General features: G+C 49.6%; 1 protein-coding gene across 1 annotated transcript in view; it reads left to right on the plus strand.

The window, feature by feature from the left end:
• The window catches only part of LOC144737105 (ethanolamine kinase 1-like), a 69506-nt gene that overhangs the window by 13243 nt on the left and 32718 nt on the right, over window positions 1-23545 (plus strand). The window contains exon 2 of the mRNA XM_078619780.1: window positions 19352-19489. Coding sequence (XP_078475906.1) covers window positions 19352-19489 — 138 coding nt within the window. The remainder of the gene's footprint in view (window positions 1-19351; window positions 19490-23545) is intronic.

Here is a 23545-nt window from a genome sequence, read left to right on the forward strand (position 1 = left end):
TCACCTGAGGACGGCTGCTTGCGTTGTGGCCGAAACGTCATGAGAATTATTTTATTAGGTTTTATTTTTATCATTTTATTATTTCCCTTCTACGTTACTTTACCGAGACCTGTTCTTCACATGAGGACGGCTGCTTGCGTTGTGGCCGAAACGTCGTGAGAATTATTTTATGATGTTTTATTTTTATTATTTTATTATTTCCCTTCTACGTGACTTTACCGAAAGAACCAAGAATATGCTTCAAATCGCTTTAAACTATTGTCATTGTAGTGCGTATTTAATGTGGCGATGCACTCTGATGTTGTAGGAGAAAACATTTATTAAAAAGTCTCTTTAATTAAGTAGAGCGTCTTCTTGGTTCTTTCGGTAAAGTCACGTAGAAGGGAAGTAATAAAATAATGAAAATAAAACATAATAAAATAGTTCTCACGACGTTTCGGCCACAACGCAAGCAGCTGAAACGTCGTGTGAAGTATTTTATAATGTTTTATTTTAATTATTTTATTATTTCCCTTCTACGTGACTTTACCGAAAGAACCAAGAAGAAGCTTTATTAGGTCAGTACGTATGTTGAATCGCTTTTGCACCGTACCTCGCTGACCGTGCTAATGAGCGCCACGGTGGCAAGATGTGAACTACCTCGCCCGGTACACAGGAGGTCGTGTGGGTTCGATCCCGACCCTGACGCCAGCTGCTGTATATTTGGAGTTTGCGTGTGTCTCTCTATCATCATCATCACGGTGGCTAGGAGATGTTAACTTCCTCGCCTGGTGTACAGGAGGTCGTGTGGATTAAATCCCGAGCCTGACGCCTGCTGCTGTATATTTGGAGTTTGCGTGTGTCTCTCTATCATCATCACGGTGGCTAGGAGATGTTAACTACCTCGCCTGGTGTGCAGGAGGTCGTGGGTTCGATCCCGACCCTGACACCTGCTGCTGTATATTTGGAGTTTGCGTGTGTCTCTCTATCATCATCATCACGGTGGCTAGGAGATGTTAACTACCTCGCCTGGTATACAGGCGGTCGTGTGGATTCAATCCCGAGCCTAACGCCTGCTGCTGTATATTTGGAGTTTGCTTGTTTGTGTGCTTTTTCCGGTGGTCGTGTGGATTTTTCTCTCGGGTTCTGCGGGTTTTTCCCTCCGCATTAGGGCGTCGTGCGTTTTAAAAAAAAGAGTATTTGGCTCGACAAAGTGGGCGTATCGTACTATACATTTCTATCAGAGTATTTTGGCTGCTATGAATTTCCACGTGATTTAAACCACTTTGTTGAGCGGTTATTTGTGGCCGGCTCGCTTCTGAAGAAGAGCCATACAGCTCCGTGCGGCCTATCCAGGTAGTAAAAAAACAAATACTTTAGTCTTAGTTGAAACAGTGGCATACCTTTTGATTTAAAGCTTTCGTGACTGCAGGGATTCATATTCTTGGTTCTTTTAGTAAAGTCACGTGGAAGGGAAACAATTAAATAATAATCTATATATATAAAATCGCAAATCTGTCTGTCTATCTGTGTGTGTTTCTGTCTGTCTGTCTGTGTGTCGCCGGACCATACGCAGTTTCATTGGACGAAATGTGAGGGATTTGCGAGACACGATTGGTCCGTTTGGTTTTCCACGGCGGTTGCCCCTGGCAACGGGTAGCGACGCGTTCGCTGCGGGGTGGACGCCATTTTTAATTCCCGTAAAAAATATGCGCACGCATTAACACGCGACTCTGAGGTAAATTCATCAAAGTTTCACGTCCTCTTCACTCCCCCCCCCCCCCACCCCAATGTGTGCAATTACTATTATAGGGTCGGTAGATAATAAAATTATAGCGATTAGACAGTATTATTGTAGCGCGGGGGGGGGGGGGTAACGGCCCCAGTACCCAGCCTCAGCCGGGTGGGCAATCTAGGCGAGGCCGGAGGCTCTGCATGGTACTAGGCCTCGAGACACCCCACCACACTATAGGCCGTACATATTACTGCACAGCGGCCGAGGAGATCGTGGCTGGGGGGGGGGGGCAGGGGTAGCAGCCCATCTGTGTATATATGTAAGGTTATTAAGAAACATATTTTTCACCCGGGCAACGCCGGGTACTTCTGCTAGTATGAATATAAAACACCACCTGTCAACGCATACGGTTTACCCTGTATTCTTGTACAGGGAGGTTGAGTTTTCAGGTCCACACGGCGTACAGCCGTTTCAATACGGGCACGTGTTTTTGTCTGTTTCTCCCTTGTGATGGGGCTTTGTAGTGTGCACGTTGAGATTGTGAAGTGCACGCGGTGACGAACAATGTATGAACTGGTCTGTAATAAGGTAGGCTCTTAAATTTCGATTTAAAGCTTCTTTCGTGACTGCAGGGATTCACCTTCTTGGTTTTTTCGGTAAAGTCATCACGTAGAAGGGAAATAATAAAATAATAAAAATAAAACATTATGAAATCATTCTCACGACGTTTCGGCCACAACGCAAGCAGCCGTCCTCAGGTGAAGACCAGGTCTGTCGGGGAGACAGACCTGGTCTTCACCTGAGGACGGCTGAGAATTATTTTATAATGTTTTATTTTATTATTTTATTATTTCCATTCTACGTGACTTTACCGAAAGAACCAAGAAGAAGAAGGCAGGCTCTGATAAGGGGGTTGACAGGTATGCGGTGACCACCTGTGACTAGCACTTCGCTGTGACAACCGGTGGGCATATATATACCCGTACCCTACCCGATACCCGGCCGGGTATCGGGTAGGGTACGGGTAGTGGTACCCGATTGCAACCTCTGGGATGAAGCCATGTTGCAGGCGCGGGTGGGTTGATTCTAGGAACTTGAATTGTGAGAAGAGACAAGACGTTGGGAAATGAGTGACAAACGGTGACTCACCAGTGACTCACGGCCTACCCGTACCCGGCCGCACCAGGGTCGCAAACGGGTACCCGTACCCGGCCGGGTGCGGGTAGCCGGGTATCGGGTAGGGTACGGGTATCGGGTACCCGGTTGCGACCTCTGGCTGATGGTGGTGGGGGGGACTGTTCCGGATCTTTCGACGATCTGCGAGCTCCGCGCACAATCCAGTCCGGTTCAACCCCAGGATGGGTCGTAGGCAGGCCAGCCTCAATGTTTTTCCCCCTCGTGCAGATGTTCCTTTTTTTCTTTGTTGAAGTGGTCCGTGTTAGTCGCACGCGGGGAGGGGTAAGAGAGGGCTGCAGATCTGCGGCCGAGGAAGACCCCCGGAGTTTCGTATTCGGAGAGAGGCCAGGCAGTTTCCACACCGCGTTACTTATAGACACAGGACAAAGATCCCCTGTGTAGCCTTAATATAAATTTCGATTTAAAGCTTTCGTGACTGCAGGGGATTCATCGTCTTGGTTCTTTCGGTAAAGTCGCGTAGAAGGGAAATAATAAAATAATAATAAAATAATAACTATCAAACATAATAAAATACAATTGGGGGTGCCCCATGTATTTTATGATGTTTTATTTTTATTATTTTATTATTTCCCTTCTACGTGACTTTACCGGGATTAACCAAGAAGATGAAGCCTTAATATACTTTATTCGTGGTAAGTGCTGTTGGCGAGCCCCGAAATGAAGGCCAGCACGTACACAAGTGGCGTTGTTTACACATCGCACCAGCTTGCTCATCTGAGGCTGAGTCGACGTCGGTGGAGGCTCGGGACCAGTTCAGATATTCGTCGGTGGTATTGGCCGTGGCCAGGAATTGAATTGGGGTTGCTGGGTTCGTAGCGCAGCGCGCTAACCGTCACGCCACCGCTCGCCGCACCACACCACGCACAAAGATCCCCCGCGTAGCCTTAACAGACTGTAGGGGCAAGTGCTGTTAGCGAGCACCTATGAAAGCCGGAACGGTACACGAACGAGGGGGTGGGTGGCCAGCACCACGCCCGACCGCCTTTGTCTCCCCAGTGGCGATGTTTACACACCGCACCAGGTACTCATTTCAGGCTGAGTCGACCTAGGGGAGGCCCAGGACCGGTTCAGATAATCGTCACCGGTGTTAGCCGTGAGCGGGAATCGAACCAGGGTCGCCAGGTTCATAGCGCAGCGCGCTAACCGCTGCACCACCGCTCCCCACGCACGCACACTGTCACACACGCGCACACACGCGCACACACACACGCACACTGTCGCGCACGCACACACGCACACACGCACACACGCACACACGCTGTCACACACGCACACACGCACACTGTCGCACACTGTCGCACACGCACACACACGCACACTGTCGCACACGCACGCACACGCACACTGTCGCACACGCACACACACGCACACTGTCACACACGCACACTGTCACACACGCACACACACACACAGAGCTTCCGTGCAGCGTTACGCGGCAGATGAAAGAGATGTGCGCCGTCTGTCCGATTCAAAAGTGCCAAACCAGAGCTGGTCCCCTTAAGCAGCGTTGCCCATGGGGTACCACCAAGAACTTGGCGCTGTAACCCATAGCAACGACTGTCACGTGCCCAATTTTGTATTCTGGCTGGGGTCTCACCGGAGACTCGTTCGGAATCTCGGGACTAGCTCGGACTCTCTCTGGACACGCTAGGGACTCGCTGGGACTCGCTAGGGAACTCCTCGCATAGCTATACAGATTGAAAAAAAATCGTACAGTCGTAACTGGTATCGAGCAAAAAGCATCGCAATTCGGGAAAAATTACCTTCAAATATTCTTAGGTTTTTCGGTAAAGTCACGTAGGTAAAACATTAAATTAATGAAAGTAAAATAAAATAAAAATCACGACGTTTCGGAGGCAACACAAGCTTCCGTCTTCAGGTGGAACCGTCACAGCCACGACAGCTGTATCAAGTAAATTATATCAAGTAAATGATACAGCTGTCGTGGCTGTGACGGTTCCACCTGAAGACGGAAGCTTGTGTTGCCTCCGAAACGTCGTGATTTTTATTTTTATTTTACTTTCATTAATTTTAATGTTTTACCTACACGGTGACTTTACCGAAAAAACCTACGAATATGAATCCTTGCAGTCACGAAAGCTTCAAATCTAGAATTACCTTCAAACGTATTCAATTGGAATTTATGCGGGCGCAGCTCCTGCGAAGGGCTTCTCGCCTATCAAAATAAAAAAATAAATAATTATTATTTTATTTTATTATTTTAGTATATTATATTATCATATTATTTTCTTTTAATATTTTATTTTATACTATTTTATTATATTATGTTATCATATTATTTAATACAATTATTGTATTTTATTATTTTATTATATTATGTTATTATATTAAGTTGTATTTTTATTATTCTATTACTTCCCTTCCACGCAAATACTACTGACTTTTATGTCGGGTGTGCAGGCATATATGCATAATGCTTAAACACCCTGACTATTATTCTTAGGTTTTTTCGGTAAAGTCACGTAGGTAAAAAAAAATTAAATTAATAAAATAAAAATAAAATAAAAATCACGACGTTTCGGAGGCAACACAAGCTTCCGTCTTCAGGTGGGACCGTCACAGCCACGACAGCTGTATCAAGTGATTTTTTTTTTACCTACGTGACTTTACCGAAAAAACCTAAGAATACGAATCCTTGCAGTCACGAAAGCTTCAAATCTAGAATTAAACCCTGACTATTGTACGTAGGGTGTGTATATGCCTACAACATATGTATATTTTTTAGGGGAAGGGGTTGGGGGGGGGTGAAAAGAAATGTTGGAGGGTGGGTTGACAATTTTTGTAAACCTGTAGGATCAACTTTTTTTACCCCCTATATAACTTTTTGATTCAGGCCTTCCCGAAAGGCTCTCCTCATCACTTAGGTGATGGACAAACGGACAATCGCAACTCCGGGATTTTCTAATAGATTGGGGAATCACGCAGCAGCAGCAGCAACATCGTGTCCACCCCCTACTACAAAAACACTTGGCAGGACCCCCCCAAAGAATCTTGAGACCCCCCCCCCTTAAGGCTTTACTGGGTAAACACACACAATTATAATACGAATATAAAATGACGGACAGCAGTAGTACTAATGATGATGATCGGGAAGGTACAATTATCGCTGGCAGGGTGAGACCACTGGCACAGGATGAGTCTGACGTTGGATTTTTTTGGTTTCAGACTTAAGCTGATTTTTTTACAAATCGTCCTCGGGCTGTGACGGGAGGCGCGACGTGTCTGTGGTGTCAGGCACACACAGACGACCGTTTTGTAACACAGAAAATCGGTGCGGCAGTTCATCATTTATAACGTCTGCCGGAAAATCTTGGCGGGTTTAGACCGTCTTTTTGGTTCTTTCGGTAAAGTCATGTAGAATGGAAGTAATAAAATAATACAAATATAACATGATAAAATAATTCTCACGACGTTTCGGCCACAACGCAAGCAGCCGTCCTCAGGTGAAGACCAGGTCTGTCGGAAAGACAGCGTCTGAATGGTCTTCTCGACAGACCTGTTCTTCACCTGAGGATGGCTGCTTGCGTTGTAGCCGAAACGTCGTGAGAATTGTAATTTACAATGTTTTATTTTTATTATTTTATTATTTCCATTCTACGTGACTTTACCGAAAGAACCAAGAAGATGAATCTCTGCAGTCACGAAAGCCTTACATCGAAATAAAATACAATTCTCACAATTGTATTTTATTATGTTTGAGAATTGTATTTTATTATGTTTTATTTTTGTATTTTATTATGATTTATTATTTTATTATTTCCCTTCTACGTGATGACTTTACCGAAAGAACCAAGAAGATGAATCCCTGCAGTCACGAAAGCTTTACATCGAAATAAAATACAATTCTCACAATTGTATTTTATTTTGTTTGAGAATTGTATTTTATTATGTTTTATTTTTGTATTTTATTATGATTAATCATTTTATTATTTCCCTTCTACGTGATGACTTTACCGAAAGAACCAAGAAGATGAATCCCTGCAGTCACGAAAGCTTTAAATCGGGGTTAGGCCGGTGCCTGTGTTTGGATCCGAGTCATCGCCGGTTCAGTCGCGGGACTGGGTTGGACTCCTCAACCCTGCCGCTTGGCAATTTCGAGGAGCCCTTGCGTCAGAGGTTGCAACCGGGTACCCGATACCCGTACCCTACCCGGCTACCCATGCCCGGCTGGGTACGGGTACGGGTAGGCCGTGAGTCACTGGTGAGTCACCGTTTGTCACTCATTTCGGGTAGGGTACGGGTAGTTCAAGTTCATGTATTGGGTATAGCCCTGTGAGCCATTCGGCTCTTGAATCGGGTGCAACCGCAACAAACAAAAAACAAAAACATGAACAAAAAACATCTTAAAGTGAATATGTGACTAAGTAAGTGCAAACAGAAAATCCAAGAAAAGACAGCAAAATATTGCAGAACGGGTACCCGTACCCGGCCGGGTACGGGTACGGCCGGGTACGGGTACCCATTTGCGACCCTGGTGCGGCCGGGTACGGGTACGGGTAAGGAATCAAAACCCGTTTGCGACCTCTGCTTTGCGTAAGGGCGACCTGCAGATTTCCGGATTGGGAACGATGGCGGTGACGCGGCACGGTTTGCCTCTCGCCGCAGATGGTCATCGTCGTCGTCGGGAATCTACAAGGGGCTGCCCTGGTTTTAACGCTTTACGGCGGCGTGTGTGACCGTACAGTGCTCGCCATTTTACCTCTCTCCTTCTCTCTCTCTGTCGGAGGGATTGATGATTAACGTCATCATCGTCACCACCACTTTCCGAAGCTCAAGTGTATGCTGCTTTTGTTGTCGGCCGCGTCCCAAATTTTGCGGGATAACTAGATACAAACGAAGCCCGCAAAATACTCGACCCAGCTTGCATTACTCATAGCAGCTTCCCCCCTCCCTCCCACCAGCTAACCTGTGTGACGCATCCCTTTTGTAAGAGCCTTGCACGATAAAGAGACGGGCGGGTGGGCGCGTGTGATCACCCTTTGCACCGCGAATTACGGCGATGCGTTCCTTGCCACCCCAAACGACCCCCCCGCACCGCCCTTGGTTGTGACCTGTGACGTTTCACAAGGCCATTGTTGTTACAACACCGCAGCCCCTCGATGGCACAGACGCGGGCATTGTTAACGGTGTGGTGGGGATTTTTTTTTTGCGGGCGCGCACGCGCACTGACGTCCTAGCAATTTTGGCCAGAAATGTGTGTGTGTGCGCACGTGCTGTTTTTTTTACTTCCCCAGATTTTATTCTGACTTCCTGAACACGCACTTGGCATAGTTTCAAGCGAGCAAAAAAGAAAAACTTGGGGCTTAATCCGACGCCTTATTATTCGGTCGTGAGAAATTACCGGAACTCCTCTACTTATGAACGACTCACGTCCCACAGGTCTCTCCCCCAAGTCTATTTTGTTCGCAAGTCGACCTTTACTCCTGTCAATTCCAAACATGTTGTACCACGTGTGTACACTAAACACGGGGAATGGCTTTAATAGTTGTATAATCTCCTGCAGATGTAGATGCCACTGGTTCTCTGTCTTCTACAGATGTAGATGCCACTGGTTCTTCACGTTCTACAGATGTAGATGCCACTGGTTCTTCACGTTCTACAGATGTAGATGCCACTGGTTCTGCACGTTCTGCAGATGTAGATGCCACTGGTTCTTCACGTTCTGCAGATGTAGATTCCACTGGTTCTCTGCGCCTTCTGCAGATGTAGATGCCACTGGTTCTTCACGTTCTGCAGATGTAGATGCCACTGGTTCCTCACGTTCTACAGATGTAGATGCCACTGGTTCTTCACGTTCTACAGATGTAGATGCCACTGGTTCTTCACGTTCTACAGATGTAGATGCCACTGGTTCTTCACGTTCTGCAGATGTAGATGCCACTGGTTCTTCACGTTCTGCAGATGTAGATGCCACTGGTTCTTCACGTTCTGCATATGTAGATGCCACTGGTTCTTCACGTTCTGCAGATGTAGATGCCACTGGTTCTTCACGTTCTGCAGATGTAGATGTCACTGGTTCTTCACGTTCTGCAGATGTAGATGCCACTGGTTCTTCATGTTCTGCAGATGTAGATGCCACTGGTTCTTCATGTTCTGCAGATGTAGATGCCACTGGTTCTTCACATACTGCAGATGTAGATGCCACTGGTTCTTCACGTTCTGCAGATGTAGATGCCACTGGTTCTTCACGTTCTGCAGATATAGATGTCACTGGTTCTTCACGTTCTGCAGATGTAGATGCCACTGGTTCTTCATGTTCTGCAGATGTAGATGCCACTGGTTCTTCACGTTCTGCAGATGTAGATGTCACTGGTTCTTCACGTTCTGCAGATGTAGATGCCACTGGTTCTTCACGTTCTGCAGATGTAGATGCCACTGGTTCTTCACATACTGCAGATGTAGATGCCACTGGTTCTTCACGTTCTGCAGATGTAGATGCCACTGGTTCTTCATGTTCTGCAGATGTAGGTGTCACTGGTTCTTCACGTTCTGCAGATGTAGATGCCACTGGTTCTTTGCGTCTGCTGCAGATGTAGATGCCACTGGTTCTTCACGTTCTGTAGATGTAGCTGCTACTGGTTCTTCACGTTCTGTAGATGTAGATCCCACTGGTTCTTCATGTTCTGCAGATGTAGATGCCACTGGTTCTCTGCGTCTTCTGGAGATGTAGATGCCACTGGTTCTTCACGGTCTGCAGATGTAGATGCCACTGGTTCTTCACGGTCTGCAGATGTAGATGCCACTGGTTCTTCACGTACTGCAGATGTAGATGCCACTGGTTCTTCATGTTCTGCAGATGTAGGTGTCACTGGTTCTTCACGTTCTGCAGATGTAGATGCCACTGGTTCTTTGCGTTCTGTAGATGTAGCTGCTACTGGTTCTTCACGTTCTGTAGATGTAGCTGCTACTGGTTCTTCACGTTCTATAGATGTAGATGCCACTGGTTCTTCACGTTCTGTAGATGTAGATGCCACTGGTTCTTCACGTTCTGCAGATGTAGATGCCACTGGTTCTTCACGTTCTGCAGATGTAGATGCCTCTGGTTCTTCACGTTCTACAGATGTAGATGCCACTGGTTCTCTGCGTCTTCTGCAGATGTAGATGCCACTGGTTCTTCACGTTCTGCAGATGTAGATGCCACTGGTTCTCTGCGTCTTCTGCAGATGTAGATGCCACTGGTTCTTCACGTTCTGCAGATGTATATGCCACTGGTTCTTCATGTTCTGCAGATGTAGATGCCACTGGTTCTCTGCGTCTTCTGCAGATGTAGATGCCACTGGTTCTTCATGTTCTTCAGATGTAGATGCCACTGGTTCTTCATGTTCTGCAGATGTAGATGCCACTGGTTCTTCACGTACTGCAGATGTAGATGCCACTGGTTCTTCACGTACTGCAGATGTAGATGCCACTGGTTCTTCATGTTCTTCAGATGTAGATGCCACTGGTTCTCTGCGTCTTCTGCAGATGTAGATGCCACTGGTTCTTCACGTTCTGCAGATTAGATGCCACTGGTTCTCTGCGTCTTCTGCAGATGTAGATGCCACTGGTTCTTCATGTTCTTCAGATATAGATGCCACTGGTTCTCTGCGTTTTCTGCAGATGTAGATGCCACTGGTTCTTCACGTACTGCAGATGTAGATGCCACTGGTTCTTCATGTTCTTCAGATGTAGATGCCACTGGTTCTCTGCGTCTTCTGCAGATGTAGATGACACTGGTTCTTCATGTTTTGCAGATGTAGATGCCACTGGTTCTTCACGTACTGCAGATGTAGATGCCACTGGTTCTTCATGTTCTTCAGATGTAGATGCCACTGGTTCTCTGCGTCTTCTGCAGATGTAGATGCCACTGGTTCTTCACGTTCTGCAGATTAGATGCCACTGGTTCTCTGCGTCTTCTGCAGATGTAGATGCCACTGGTTCTTCATGTTCTTCAGATATAGATGCCACTGGTTCTCTGCGTCTTCTGCAGATGTAGATGCTACTGATTCTTCACGTTCTGCAGATTAGATGCCACCGCCGCCATCTGTTGCACGGCGTTTGAACTTACGACTCTCGGTCCGAACATGCAACTGGACCACATGGCCCAGGTTTGTTCGTATCTCTGAAAGTCCGTAAGTCGAACATCCATAAGTGGAGAGGAGTCCCTGTATTGTTCTTCTAAACGTTAACGATGAACCGTCATCGCGACGATCGCATGCCGCGTAACGATTTAAATTAACACCATTGGAACCTCATTTGCCAGTAAAAAATATGATAATTGTTTTTTTACCCTTCTATCTGGCAACAAAACTAACACCTTTTTTACAAAGAGTCATGTTTGCATAGACCACAATACCTGCAGCCATAATGCAAACAAAAAACATAACTCTGATAATGTATGCACTGTCCTTGAAGTTGATTGGTCCACACCCGAGACAGCTTTCCTTAGAGCCTAGTCTCACATGGTGTTGGACCAGATGACGCCAAAAGGCGCACAACTCAAAGACAATGCACCATCAGAGTATGAGAGCTCGGGGTGTGGACCAATCAACTTCAAGGACAGTGCATATATTATCAGAGTTGTGTTTTTTGTTTGCATTATGACTGCAGGTATTGTGGTCTATGCAAACATGACTCCTTGTAAAAAAGTGTCAGTTTTGTTGCCAGATAGAAGGGTAAAAAACTATTATCCGATTTCAATTAATTCGGGTGGCGACACAGATGTTCGACCCCCGGATCGTTGCGTGGGCCACCAACCACCACCCCCTCAAAAGAGAGAGAGAGAGAGAGAAAAAAAATTAATCTGACGAATCCTGTTATTGACGGAGAAATCCCTACGTGTGTGGTGAGAGAGGGGTCTGTGGGGGGGGGGGGGAGGAGCGGGTAAGTTTCGCCGTCTGACGTGGTGGCCGAGTGTTATTTAAATTCTGCATTTCTCCTGTGTTAACGTCCACCCCGGTCCCCAAGTGCGTTTCCGGCTTTCGCTTGTTCGCTCGCTCGCGCGTGCAGTTAGTTTTTTTGTCGTCTTACAAATGTGTAATTTTTTTAAATGCCAGAGGAAGAAGGTGGCCATGTTTCCTGGTGCGTTCTTTTTTTCTTCTTGCACCACCCCCGAGTTTTGCCCGCGCACGCTCACGCGAATACGTCTACTGTACTCCCTCAACGCCTTGCGAACTCCTTCCCCGCTCCCCCCACCGTTCTTCCTCCTACTCCTCTGCTTTGCCAGGGGTCTGCGTTCCCACCGCTGGTGTCGTCATCTCCAACCTCGGTTTTGATTCGCAAGCAAGCGCCTCCTCCAAATTTCTCCCTCCCCACGTAAAAAAAAAAATCTTTAACATTTTTTTTTTTAAATATGCACATCTCATTGGGCCACGTGCCCTGAATATTCTCCGGTGGCAACGGTTCAATGCGAGCCCAACTCTGGGACTGGGTTTTGGTGTTTGTGGTCTCACCGGCAAGAGGCAGGTTCCCTTGATTCAATTTTGCTGATAATTGGTTTTTTACCCTTCTATCTGACAACAAAACTGACACCTTTTTACAAGGAGTCATGTTTGCATAGACCGCAATACCTGCAGTCATAATGCAAACAAAAAAACATTACTCTGATAATGTACGCACTGTCCTTGAAGTTGATTGGTCCACACCCGAGACAGCTTTCCTTAGAGCCTAGTCTCACATGGGTTGCACCAGATAGAAGGGTAAAAAAAACAATTATCATATTTTTACTGGCAAATGAGGTTCCCAATTTTGCTGGTGAACTCCTCTGCCCGTTTTAAACACGCAATGCTTTCGCGACCAATGTCATCAATAATACAGCTTGTTTTTGGGTTGGATGTCCGCACATTTGCACCTGTAATTTAAGGACCGAAACAGAGTGATTTCTCCACACCTGTCTGCCGCCCGATTTTGAAGCCAGTTGCAATTACGGGCGAAAACGTTGTACTTTGATTGCAAATGTTGTGGCTTTGCTCGCCAACGTGGCCAACGAATTGGCCACGTTCTGTTTCACACGACAGACCTTACTAAATTGGCTGTGTCGTATGCAGGTGGGTTTTGACGACACATTTATATATTTACGCGATCTGGCCCAAAAAACGTATTCTGGTTCAAAGCCACGGACCACAAGGAGAGCAGACCGCGCGCAAACATCGATTTGGGATCGGCGCGCGCGTAGAACAAGACCTCGCACACGCCCCCTGAGCGCGCGTGTGGCGTGTGGCGTGTGTGTGTGTACGCGCGGAGCATCCCTGAACGAGCGGTGTCTGCGAGCCACACGCGTGTCTCCCCTGCCGGCGTGGGAACTGGTATTGCACACGCATGTACGGTGAACTTCTTCCGTGCCGTACACGCCAATCGGAGGCGCGCTACAATTGCCCAGCCGCAGAGACGTTACCGTCAACTGAACCACATGAATCATTCTCTCTCTCTCTTTCTCTATCTCATTCTCTCTCTCATTCTCTCTCTCATTCTCTCTCTCATTCTCTCTCTCATTCTCTATCTCATTCTCTATCTTTCTCTCTCTTTCTCTCGGCCCGACGGTTGACGCGCTCGGAAAAATTCGTCGCGGAAACATTTCTGCCTGCACCCCCCGTGTGTGTTGCCTGTGTGTGTGTGTTGCCTGTGTGTGTGTGTGTTGCCTGTGTGTGCGTGTTGCCTGTGTGTGTGCGCATGTTGTGTTTTTGTGTGTGTGTGTGTGCGCGCGCGCGTGTAAAAAGGTAAAGGAGTCCGGGCGTGGTGTTGGTCACCCACCCCCTCCCCCTCGTGTGCCGCACAGACCCCGCTCAGGTGCTGCTCCACGCGAACGGCGCTCTGCCTGTTGACCTCCGGGGGAAACTGCAACGGCCGCGGCGTCGCACTTTTTGCTTGCGGAGCGAGCGTGTGTGTGCGTGCCTGTGTGTGTGTGTGTGCGTGCCTGTGTGTGTGTGCACGTGCCTGTGTGTGTGTGTGTGTGCGCGTGCGTGTACCTGTGCGCGTACCTGTGTGCGCGTGCCTGCGTGTGTGTGCGCCTGCCTGTGTGCGCCTGCCTGTGTGCGTGTGCGTCTGTGTGCATGCAGGGGTGTGCGTGTGGTGTCTGCGTGTCGTATGTGCGTGCATGTGCGGTGCAAGGAATGCGCAGTGCGTGTGAAAGGCGTGCGTGTGCGTCTGTGTGCATGCAGGGGTGTGCGTGTGGTGTCTGCGTGTTGTATGTGCGTGCGCGGTGCAAGCAGTGTGCGATGCTTGTGAAAGCGTGTGTATGTGTGTGTGGTGTGCGTGTATTAGATGTCTGTACGTCGTGTGTGCGGGAACTGCTGTGCGTGCGTGTGTGCGTGTGTGCGTGTGTGTGCGTGCGTGTGTGTGTGTGTGCGTGCGTGTATGTCTTTATCTTTGTAGTGGGGAGCGGTAGTGCAGCGGTTAGCGCGCTGCGCTATGAACCCGGCGACACGGGTTCGATTCCCGCTCACGGCCAACACCAGTGACGATTATCTGAACCGGTCCCGGGCCTCCCCTAGGTCGACTCGGCCTCAAATGAGTACCTGGTGAGGTGTGTAAACATCGCCGCTAGGGAGACAAAGGCGGTCGGGCGTGGTGCTGGCCACCCACCCCCTCGTGTGCCGTTCCGGCCTTCATAGGTGCTCGCTAACAGCACTTGCCCCTACAGTCTGTTAAGGCTACACGGGGGATCTTTGTCTTTATCTTTGTATGTGGGAAGTTCGCATTGCGAAGCTCCCCACTTCCCCGGGCTCCCCAATTGCCGCCCCCTGTAGCAGCGGCCAACTTTGCCCCCCGATGGTCGAGCGTGTCGGGGGGGTGGGTGGGAATCCACAACATTTTTCAGCGGATTATCGAGAAAAAATAACCAAGCACAGGAGACGGGGGGGGGGGGGGTGGACACGGACCCCCCCCCCCCCGCATCTCTTATTATAAATTCGATTACATTATTGCACCGGGTCGCTCGGAAAGAGAGCTGCCGCTCGCCGCTGCCGTGTGAACCGAGTAGAATAATTTGCAGGTAATATCGCGGCCTTGGGATGTTTGGCTCGGTTAAAATGGTGTGCGCGGTGTGTGTGTGTGCACTGTGTGTGTGTGGTGTGTGTGTGCACTGTGTGTGCACTGTGTGTGTGTGCACTGTGTGTGCACTGTGTGTGCGCGGTGTGTGTGTGTGCACTGTGTGTGTGTGGTGTGTGTGCACGGTGTGTGTGTGTGGTGTGTGTGTGCACGGTGTGTGTGTGTGCACTGTGTGCGTGGTGTGTGTGTGCACTGTGTGCGTGGTGTGTGTGTGCACTGTGTGCGTGGTGTGTGTGTGCACGGTGTGTGCGCACGGTGTGTGTGTGCACGGTGTGTGCGTGGTGTGTGTGTGTGGGGTGTGTGTGCACTGTGTGTGTGTGGTGTGTGTGCGCGGTGTGTGTGTGCGTGGTGTGTGTGCACTGTGTGCGTGGTGTGTGTGCACTGTGTGCGTGGTGTGTGTGTGCACTGTGTGTGTGGTGTGTGTGTGCACTGGGTGTGCGCGGTGTGTGTGTGCGCGGTGTGTGTGCACGGTGTGTGTGTATGGTGTGTGTGCACGGTGTGTGTGGTGTGTGTGTGCACGGTGTGTGCGCACGGTGTGTACGGTGTGTGTGGTGTGTCTGCGTAGTGTGTGTGTGCGTGGTGTGTGTGTGTGCGTGGTGTGTGGTGTGTGTGTGCACGGTGTGTGCGTTTCTAATCTGTGGGACGAAACCATAAAACCTAGCGGAGACCAATCGCAGAACAGGGTGAGAAAAATACAAATTCCACTCTCTCAAGCACACTACTGAACCAGGGGGAGATCATACAAACTCTACTCACTCTGTAGAACAGGGGGAGATCATACAAACGCCACTCGCTTTGTAGAACAGGTGGAGATCATACAAATTCCACTCGCTCTGTAGAACAGGGGGAGATCATACAAACTCCACTCACTCTGTAGAATAGGCGGAGATCACACAAACTCCACTCACTCACTCTGAAGAACAGGGGGGGATCATACAAACTCCACTCACTCTGTAGAACAGGGGGAGATCATACAAACTCCACTCTGTAGAACAGGGGGAGAACACACAAACTCTACTCTGTAGAACAGGGGGAGATCACACAAACTCCACTCACTCTGTGGAATGGGGAGATCACACAAACTCCACTCACTCTGTAGAACAGGGGGAGATCATACAAACTCCACTCTGTAGAACAGGGGGAGATCACACAAACTCCACTCACTCTGTGGAATGGGGAGATCATACAAACTCCACTCACTCTGTAGAACAGGGGGAGATCATACAAACTCCACTCTGTAGAACAGGGGGAGATCACACAAACCCCACTCACTCTGTAGAACAGGCGGAGATCACACAAACCCCACTCACTCTGTAGAACAGGGGGACATCACACAAACCCCACTCGCTCTGTAGAACAGGGGGAGATCACACAAACTCCACTCGCTCACACACACACTCTCCAGAACTAAACACAGAGAAGTTCCCTAGGATTGATAATCAAACCCAGGGCCCTAATTGCTGCTAGCCGCGTCGCCACCACCGCTGTGCTGCCATTCCACTGCCCATGTTATTGATTTACAATCACGAGGCGTTGGCTGCCCCCTTCTCTTCTTTCCATGACCACTTTTACGGCTCCGGCAAGGTGGGGGATTGGCGGGGGGGGGGGCGGGTGGCGCTGTCGCTGTCGCTGTGACGTGTCCGGACATCTTCTTGGTTCTTTCGGTAAAGTCGTCACGTAGAAGGGAAATAATAAAATGATAAAAATAAAACCTAATAAAATAATTCTCACGACGTTTCGGCCACAACGCAAGCAGCCGTCCTCAGGTGAAGAACAGGTCTGTCGGTAAAGTCACGTAGAAGGGAAATAATAAAATAATAAAAATAAAACATAAAATAATTCTCACGACGTTTCGGCCACAACACAAGCAGCCGTCCTCAGGTGAAGAACAGGTCTGTCGGTAAAGTCACGTGGAAGGGAAATAATAAAATTATAAAAATAAAACATTAAATAATTCTCACGACGTTTCGGCCACAACGCAAGCAGCCGTCCTCAGGTGAAGAACAGGTCTGTCGGTAAAGTCACGTAGAAGGGAAATAATAAAATGATTAAAATAAAACATAATAAAATAATTCTCACGACGTTTCGGCCACAACGCAAGCAGCCGTCCTCAGGTGAAGAACAGGTCTGTCGGTAAAGTCACGTAGAAGGGAAATAATAAAATGATAAAAATAAAACATAATAAAATAATTCTCACGACGTTTCGGCCACAACGCAAGCAGCCGTCCTCAGGTGAAGAACAGGTCTGTCGAGAAGACAGCGTCTGAATGAAACCACCACCAGGCTTGGCAGCGTATATTTAAGCTGGGTTGGAGGACATGCAGGGATCGCGTTTCCGCAAGCTGTCCCTCTCCCTCTGCGTTCTCTTTTTTCCGGATCGGCCTTTCCACACTCCGATCCATCTTCATCTCCCCCACACCCCACACCTCACACCTCCCCGGAGGTTACCAAGTGTCAATGTGACGATGGGGGGAGGGAATTCCCAACCCCACCCGGCCTCCTCATAGCAGAGGTCGCAACCGGGTACCCGATACCCGCACCCTACCCGATACCCGGCTACCCGTACCCGGCTGGGTACGGGTACAGGTAGCCGTTTGCAACCCTGGTGCGGCCGGGTACGGGTAAGGAATCAATGCTCTGTATGTGCGGTGTGTCTGTTTGCTCTGGGTGTGCGGTGTGTGTGCGTGCGGTGTGTATGCGTGTGGTGTGTGTGCGTGCGTGCGGTGCGTCGGTATGCTCTGTGTGTGTTGGTGTGTGTGTGTGTGCAGTGTGTGTGTGTGTGCGGTGTTTCGGTATGCTTAGGTGTGTGTGCGTGCGTGCGGTGTGTGTGTGCGGTGTGTCTGTTTGCTCTGGGTGTGCGGTGTGTTTGTTTGCTCTGGGTGTGCGGTGTGTGTGCATGCGGTGCGTCGGTATGCTCTGTGTTGGTGTGTGTGTGCGGTGTTTCGGTATGCTTAGGTGTGTGTGCGTGCGTGCTTGCGGTGTGTGTGTGTGCGGTGTGTCTGTTTGCTCTGTGTGTGTTGGTGTGTGTGTGTGCAGTGTGTGTGTGTGTGTGCGGTGTGTGTGTGTGCGGTGTTTCGGTGTGCGGTGTATGTGTGTGCGGTGTGTGTGTGTGTGTGTGCGGTGTGTCTGTTTGCTCTGTGTGTGCGTTGTCCGTGTGCCCGGTGCTCCTTCCGAAACCACACATCTACAGCATCTCACACGACCTCTCCCTCCGCATCTCACACCCCCAACGCTTCGACGCGGTTTACGCTAATCTGAAAGGGGGGCGGGCGGGCGAACCGTCGTCCTCTGGGTGCAAGGCATGAATATAAATAAACGACATGGGCGCTCCAGTACAAAATGAGACACCCCCCCACCCCACCACCGGTTATATTACTGCGGGGCATGCTAACCTGTAACATCCTACGCTTCTCCGTTGTTACCGGACGTTCTTCAAAATCTCGGGGGGGGCAGGGAGTATGGGGCCCCCCCTAATTGGGTATTGCGCGCACGCCCGCCCGCACGCGTAGCAAACGTCAACGATGCCACCGACCGCTGCTGCAGGTTTCGATTTAAAGCTTTCGTGACTGCAGGGATTCATCTTGTTGGTTCTTTCGGTAAAGTCACTTGGAAGGGAAATTATAAAATAATAAAAATAAAACATAATCAAATAATTTCGATTTAAAGCTTTTGTGACTGCAGGGATTCATCTTGTTGGTTCTTTCGGTAAAGTCACGTAGAAGGGAAGTAATAAAATAATAAAAATAAAACATAATCAAATACAATTCTCACGACGTTTCGGCCACAACGCAAGCAGCCGTCCTCAGGTGAAGAACAGGTCTTTCGGAAAGACTACGTCTGAATGGCCGAAACGTCGTGAGAATTATTCTATTATGTTTTATTTTTATTATTTTATTACTTCCCTTCTACGTGACGACTTTACCGAAAGAACCAAGAAGTCGCTGCTGCAGGCTCTGGTTCCGTTCCACGCGGACGGGGGCAACCCCCAGCCTCGCGGCGCGACCGCACAAATTATTCCCGTTAGAATTTCTTGTCGTTAAACAGTGGGGGGCTGGTTGTGGGGGGGGGGCGGGAACAAAAAAAATCACTTTCCTCGCGTAATTTCACGCACGCTTCAAACGCGCAAGCTTCTCGCCTTACCCCCCCCACCTCCCACATCTCTTAAGCCGTCGCTGTGGGGGGCTGCTCAGTGGGGGGGGGGGGCGGTTACGATGGCTCTCTTCGCCGGCGAAGAAGAAGGGGAGGAGGGGTGGGGAGCGACGTTGGCTGACGCGGGGGGGGTGGTGGCGTGTGCGTGCGTGTGCGTGTGTGCGTGTGTGCGTGTGTGCGCGTGTGCGTGTGTGCGTGTGTGCGTGTGTGCGTGTGTGCGTGTGTGCGTGCGGCGCGTGCCTGCAGCTGTTCACAGACGGCATCACGAACAAGCTGGTGGGCTGCTCGAGAGGGGACAGCCGGGAGGACGTGGTGCTCATCCGCGTGTACGGCAACATGACCGAGCTGTTCGTCGACAGGGACAACGAGCTGAAGAGCTTTCAAGTGAGAGGCGCCCCCCCCCGCTCGCCGCCGCCACCGCCACCGCCGCCACTGCCACCACCGCCACCACCGCCACCACTGCCACCACTGCCACCACCGCCACCATCGCCACCACTGCCACCACTGCCACCACTGCCACCACCACCGCCGCCACCATCGCCACCACTGCCACCACTGCCACCACCACCGCCGCCACCACCGCTGCCACCATCGCCACCACTGCCACCACTGCCACCGCCACCACCACCGCCACCACCACCGCCACCACCACTGCACCTCCACTCCAGAAATTCAAAATGGGAATGTTTCATCGTGGGACCTCCTTTGCCAGTACCAAAATATACTAATAGGGTTGAAGCTTTCGTGACTGCAAGGATTCATATTCTTAGGTGTTTTCGGTAAAGTCACCAGGTAGGTAAAAAAATTTAAATTAATAAAAGTAAAATAAAATAAAAAATCACGACGTTTCGGAGGCAACACAAGCTTCCGTCTTCAGGTGGAACCGTCACACCAGAGTAATGAGAGCTCGGGGTGAGTAGATACATCTTGGGACCTCCTTTGCCAGTACCAAAATATACTAATAGGGTTTTTCCCCTTTTTTCTGACAACAAAACTGACACCTTTTGCAAGGAATCATGTTTACATTAACACCACAATACTTGCAGTCAAATACAAACAAAAAACAATACTCTGATAATGTATGCATTGTCTTTGAAACTGATTGGTCCACACCAGAGACAGCTTTCTTTAGAGCCTAGTCTCATACGGTGTTCGACCAGATGACGCCAAAATGCGCACAGTTCGAAGACAACGCACTACCAGAGTAATGAGAGGCTCGGGGTGAGTAGATACATCATGGGACCTCCTTTGCCAGTACCAAAATATACTAATAGGGTTTTATCCCCTTTTTTCTGACAACAAAACTGACACCTTTTGCAAGGATTCATGCTTACATTAACACCACAATACTTGCAGTCAAATACAAACAAAAAACAATACTCTGATAATTTATGCATTGTCTTTGAAATGCCCCCCCACTTCCGCCGATAAGACGACATCGGTGTGCCATTGGGGGTTTGTGACCAGCAGCACCGATGATGATGATGGGGGGTGGTGTCTTTCACTCTTTGTTTACTGTCGGGGAGGGGCTGCACTAAAGGCCACTGGGGGGGACCTTGCAACGAAGAACACCGGGTTTTAGAATGTGCTCAAGCTGTGAGCGTGGCACGCGTGGTTTTAATAAAGTTTTCAAATAAGTTGAGAAGAATGCACAGCGCTAGCAAGCCCCCGCCGGTCATGCGTTCAATCCCCGGTTGGGAGATTGACTTCGGCCCATCATCACCGTCCACCTCGTGTGTGGATAAACTAAGTACTGGTTCTTTCGGTAAAGTCACGTAGAAGGGAAATAATATAAGAATAAAAATTCAACATAACGAAATAATTCTTCAGACGCTGTCTTTCCGACAGACCTGTTCTTCACCTGAGGACGGCTGCTTGCGTTGTGGCGGAAACGTCGTGAGAATTGTATTTTATTATGTTTTATTATTTCCCTTCTACGTGACTTTACCGAAAGAACCAAGAAGATGAATCCCTGCAGTCACGAAAGCTTTAAATCGAAATTTTATTATGTATTATTTTTATTATTTTATTATTTCCCTTTTACGTGACTTTTACCGAAAGAACCAAGAAGCTGCTTGGTTCTTCACTCCACTTTTTTATTTTTTAGTAACTCGAAGCAAACGGCTGAGCAGCCAATGGGAGAGGTTCCTGCGCGGACGCTGCGAAAAGGTGTCGTGCATCGGGTTTAGGGGCTGGGAGTTGCGTTATTTTTCTTGGATCGACATTCGAAAGAGCTGCAGCAGCTACAGCATCAGCAGCAGCAGGATCAGCAGCAGCTGCAGCAGCTACAGCAGCAGCAGGATCAGCAGCTGCAGCAGCAGCAGCTGCAGCAGCAGCTACAGCAGCAGCAGCAGCTGCAGCAGCAGCAGCTACAGCAGCAGCAGCAGCTACAGCAGCAGCTGCAGCAGCTACAGCAGCAGCTGTAGCTGCAGCAGCAGCTACAGCAGCAGCTACAGCAGCAACAGTTACAGCAGCAGCTACAGCAGCAGCAGCTGCAGCTGCAGCAGCAGCTACAGCAGCAGCTACAACAGCAGCAGCTACAGCAGCTACAGCAGCAGCTACAGCAGCAGCAGTAGCTACATCAGCAGCAGCTACAGCAGCTGCAGCAGCAGCTACATCAGCAGCAGCTGCAGCAGCTACAGCAGCAGCTACAGCAGCAGCAGCTACATCAGCAGCAGCAGCAGCTACAGCAGCAGCAGCTACATCAGCAGCAGCAGCAGCTACAGCAGCAGCAGCAGCAGCAGCTACAGCAGCAGCAGCAGCAGCTACAGCAGCAGCAGCTACAGCAGCTGCAGCTACAGCTGCAGCAGCAGCTACAGCTGCAGCAGCTGCAGCAGCAGCTACAGCTGCAGCAGCAGCAGCAGAAGCTGCAGCAGCTGCAGCAGCAGCAGCAGCAGCAGAAGCTGCAGCAGCTGCAGCAGCAGCTGCAGCAGCAGCTGCAGCAGAAGCTGCAGCAGCAGCAGCAGCAGAAGCTGCAGCAGCAGCAGCAGCAGAAGCTGCAGCAGCTGCAGCTGCAGCTGCAGCAGCAGCAGCAGCAGCTGCAGCAGTAGCTGCAGCAGCAGCAGCAGCTACATCAGCAGCAGCAGCAGCAAGCAAGCGGTCCTCGCCGTTCAAACTCTCGGCGATTGCGAGGAGAGGGGAGGGTTCCGTGCAAATTCTCCCGGTTTAATTCGAAAGGCCGTGGGGTCGGTTTGGCGGCAGAGGGACAATTGCCCGCACAAACTCGTCCGGATAATCTCGATTTGAAGCTTTCGTGACTGCAGGAATCCATACTTTTTGGTTCTTTCGGTAAAGTCACGTGGGTAGAAAATCAAATAAATCGTGACGTTTCGGGCGCGACATCAGGTGGATACTACACTATGAGATCTCTTTGCCACTGGTAACAGAGATCTCATAGTGTAAATGCTTACCCCGAGCTCTCAATACTCTGATATTGCACTGTGTTTGAGTTGTACGCCTTCTGGTGTCATCTGGTCCAACACCAATGGGGACTAGGCTCTAAAGAAAGCCGTCTCGGGTGTGGACCAATCGACTTCAAGGACAGTGCATATTATTATCATTATCAGAGTTGCTTCTTTTTGTTTGCTTTGTTGACTACTTGTGTTGTGGTCATTGCAAACATGATGCCTTGAATAAAGGTGTCAGTTTTGTACCAGTTTAAAAGGGTAAAAACCTACTATTATATCAGGTGGATAGTTTTGTGGCCTATAACCTGTCCCCCCTCCGCCCCTAGCGGTCGATTTTTGTTTTTCTTTCTTTAACGCCGTCCGTGAAAGCGTTTTGCGTGAACGGTGATAGTATAATTTTAGTCTGTTTAACACGTAAGGCTTTCGTGAACCAAATATCAGCCGCGACGTAGGCGTTTTTGGGTTGGATCGCGTGAATATAAATGTGACGAACCTTACTTAATCGGCCGTGTCGGGTGTTGGCCGGTTTTAACGACGAATTTATATTCACGCGATTCAACCCAAAAAAAAAACCTATGTGTTGGATTTTTTGTTTTGAGTCTGATGATTTTTGAAATGGAGAACCGAGAGAGAGAGACGTCAAACTCCGTTGTTTGGCTCTTGCGTCGCTGATTTCCGCACGCGGATGTCGCCGCCGTGAGTTGGCCGGGGCCCGCTGCTGCCGCCAGTCTCTTCTGACTGTGGGCCCTCCCTCCCGGCCACCCACCCCCCCGCCCACCTGCCTACCTGCCCACCTACCTGCCTGCCCACCCACCTGCCTGCCCACCTGCCCACCCACCTGCCCACCCACCCACCTGCCTGCCCACCCACCCACCTGCCTACCCGCCCACCCACCTGCCTACCTACCTGCCCACCCACCCACCTGCCCACCCACCCACCTGCCTGCCCACCCACCTGCCTACCTGCCCACCCACCCACCTGCCCACTCACCCACCTACCTGCCTACCTGCCCACCTACCTGCCTGCCCACCCA

The sequence above is a fragment of the Lampetra planeri genome, chromosome 64 (genome assembly GCF_965212315.1).
Source record: "Lampetra planeri chromosome 64, kcLamPlan1.2.h2, whole genome shotgun sequence".
Classification (NCBI taxonomy): Eukaryota; Metazoa; Chordata; class Hyperoartia; order Petromyzontiformes; family Petromyzontidae; genus Lampetra; species Lampetra planeri.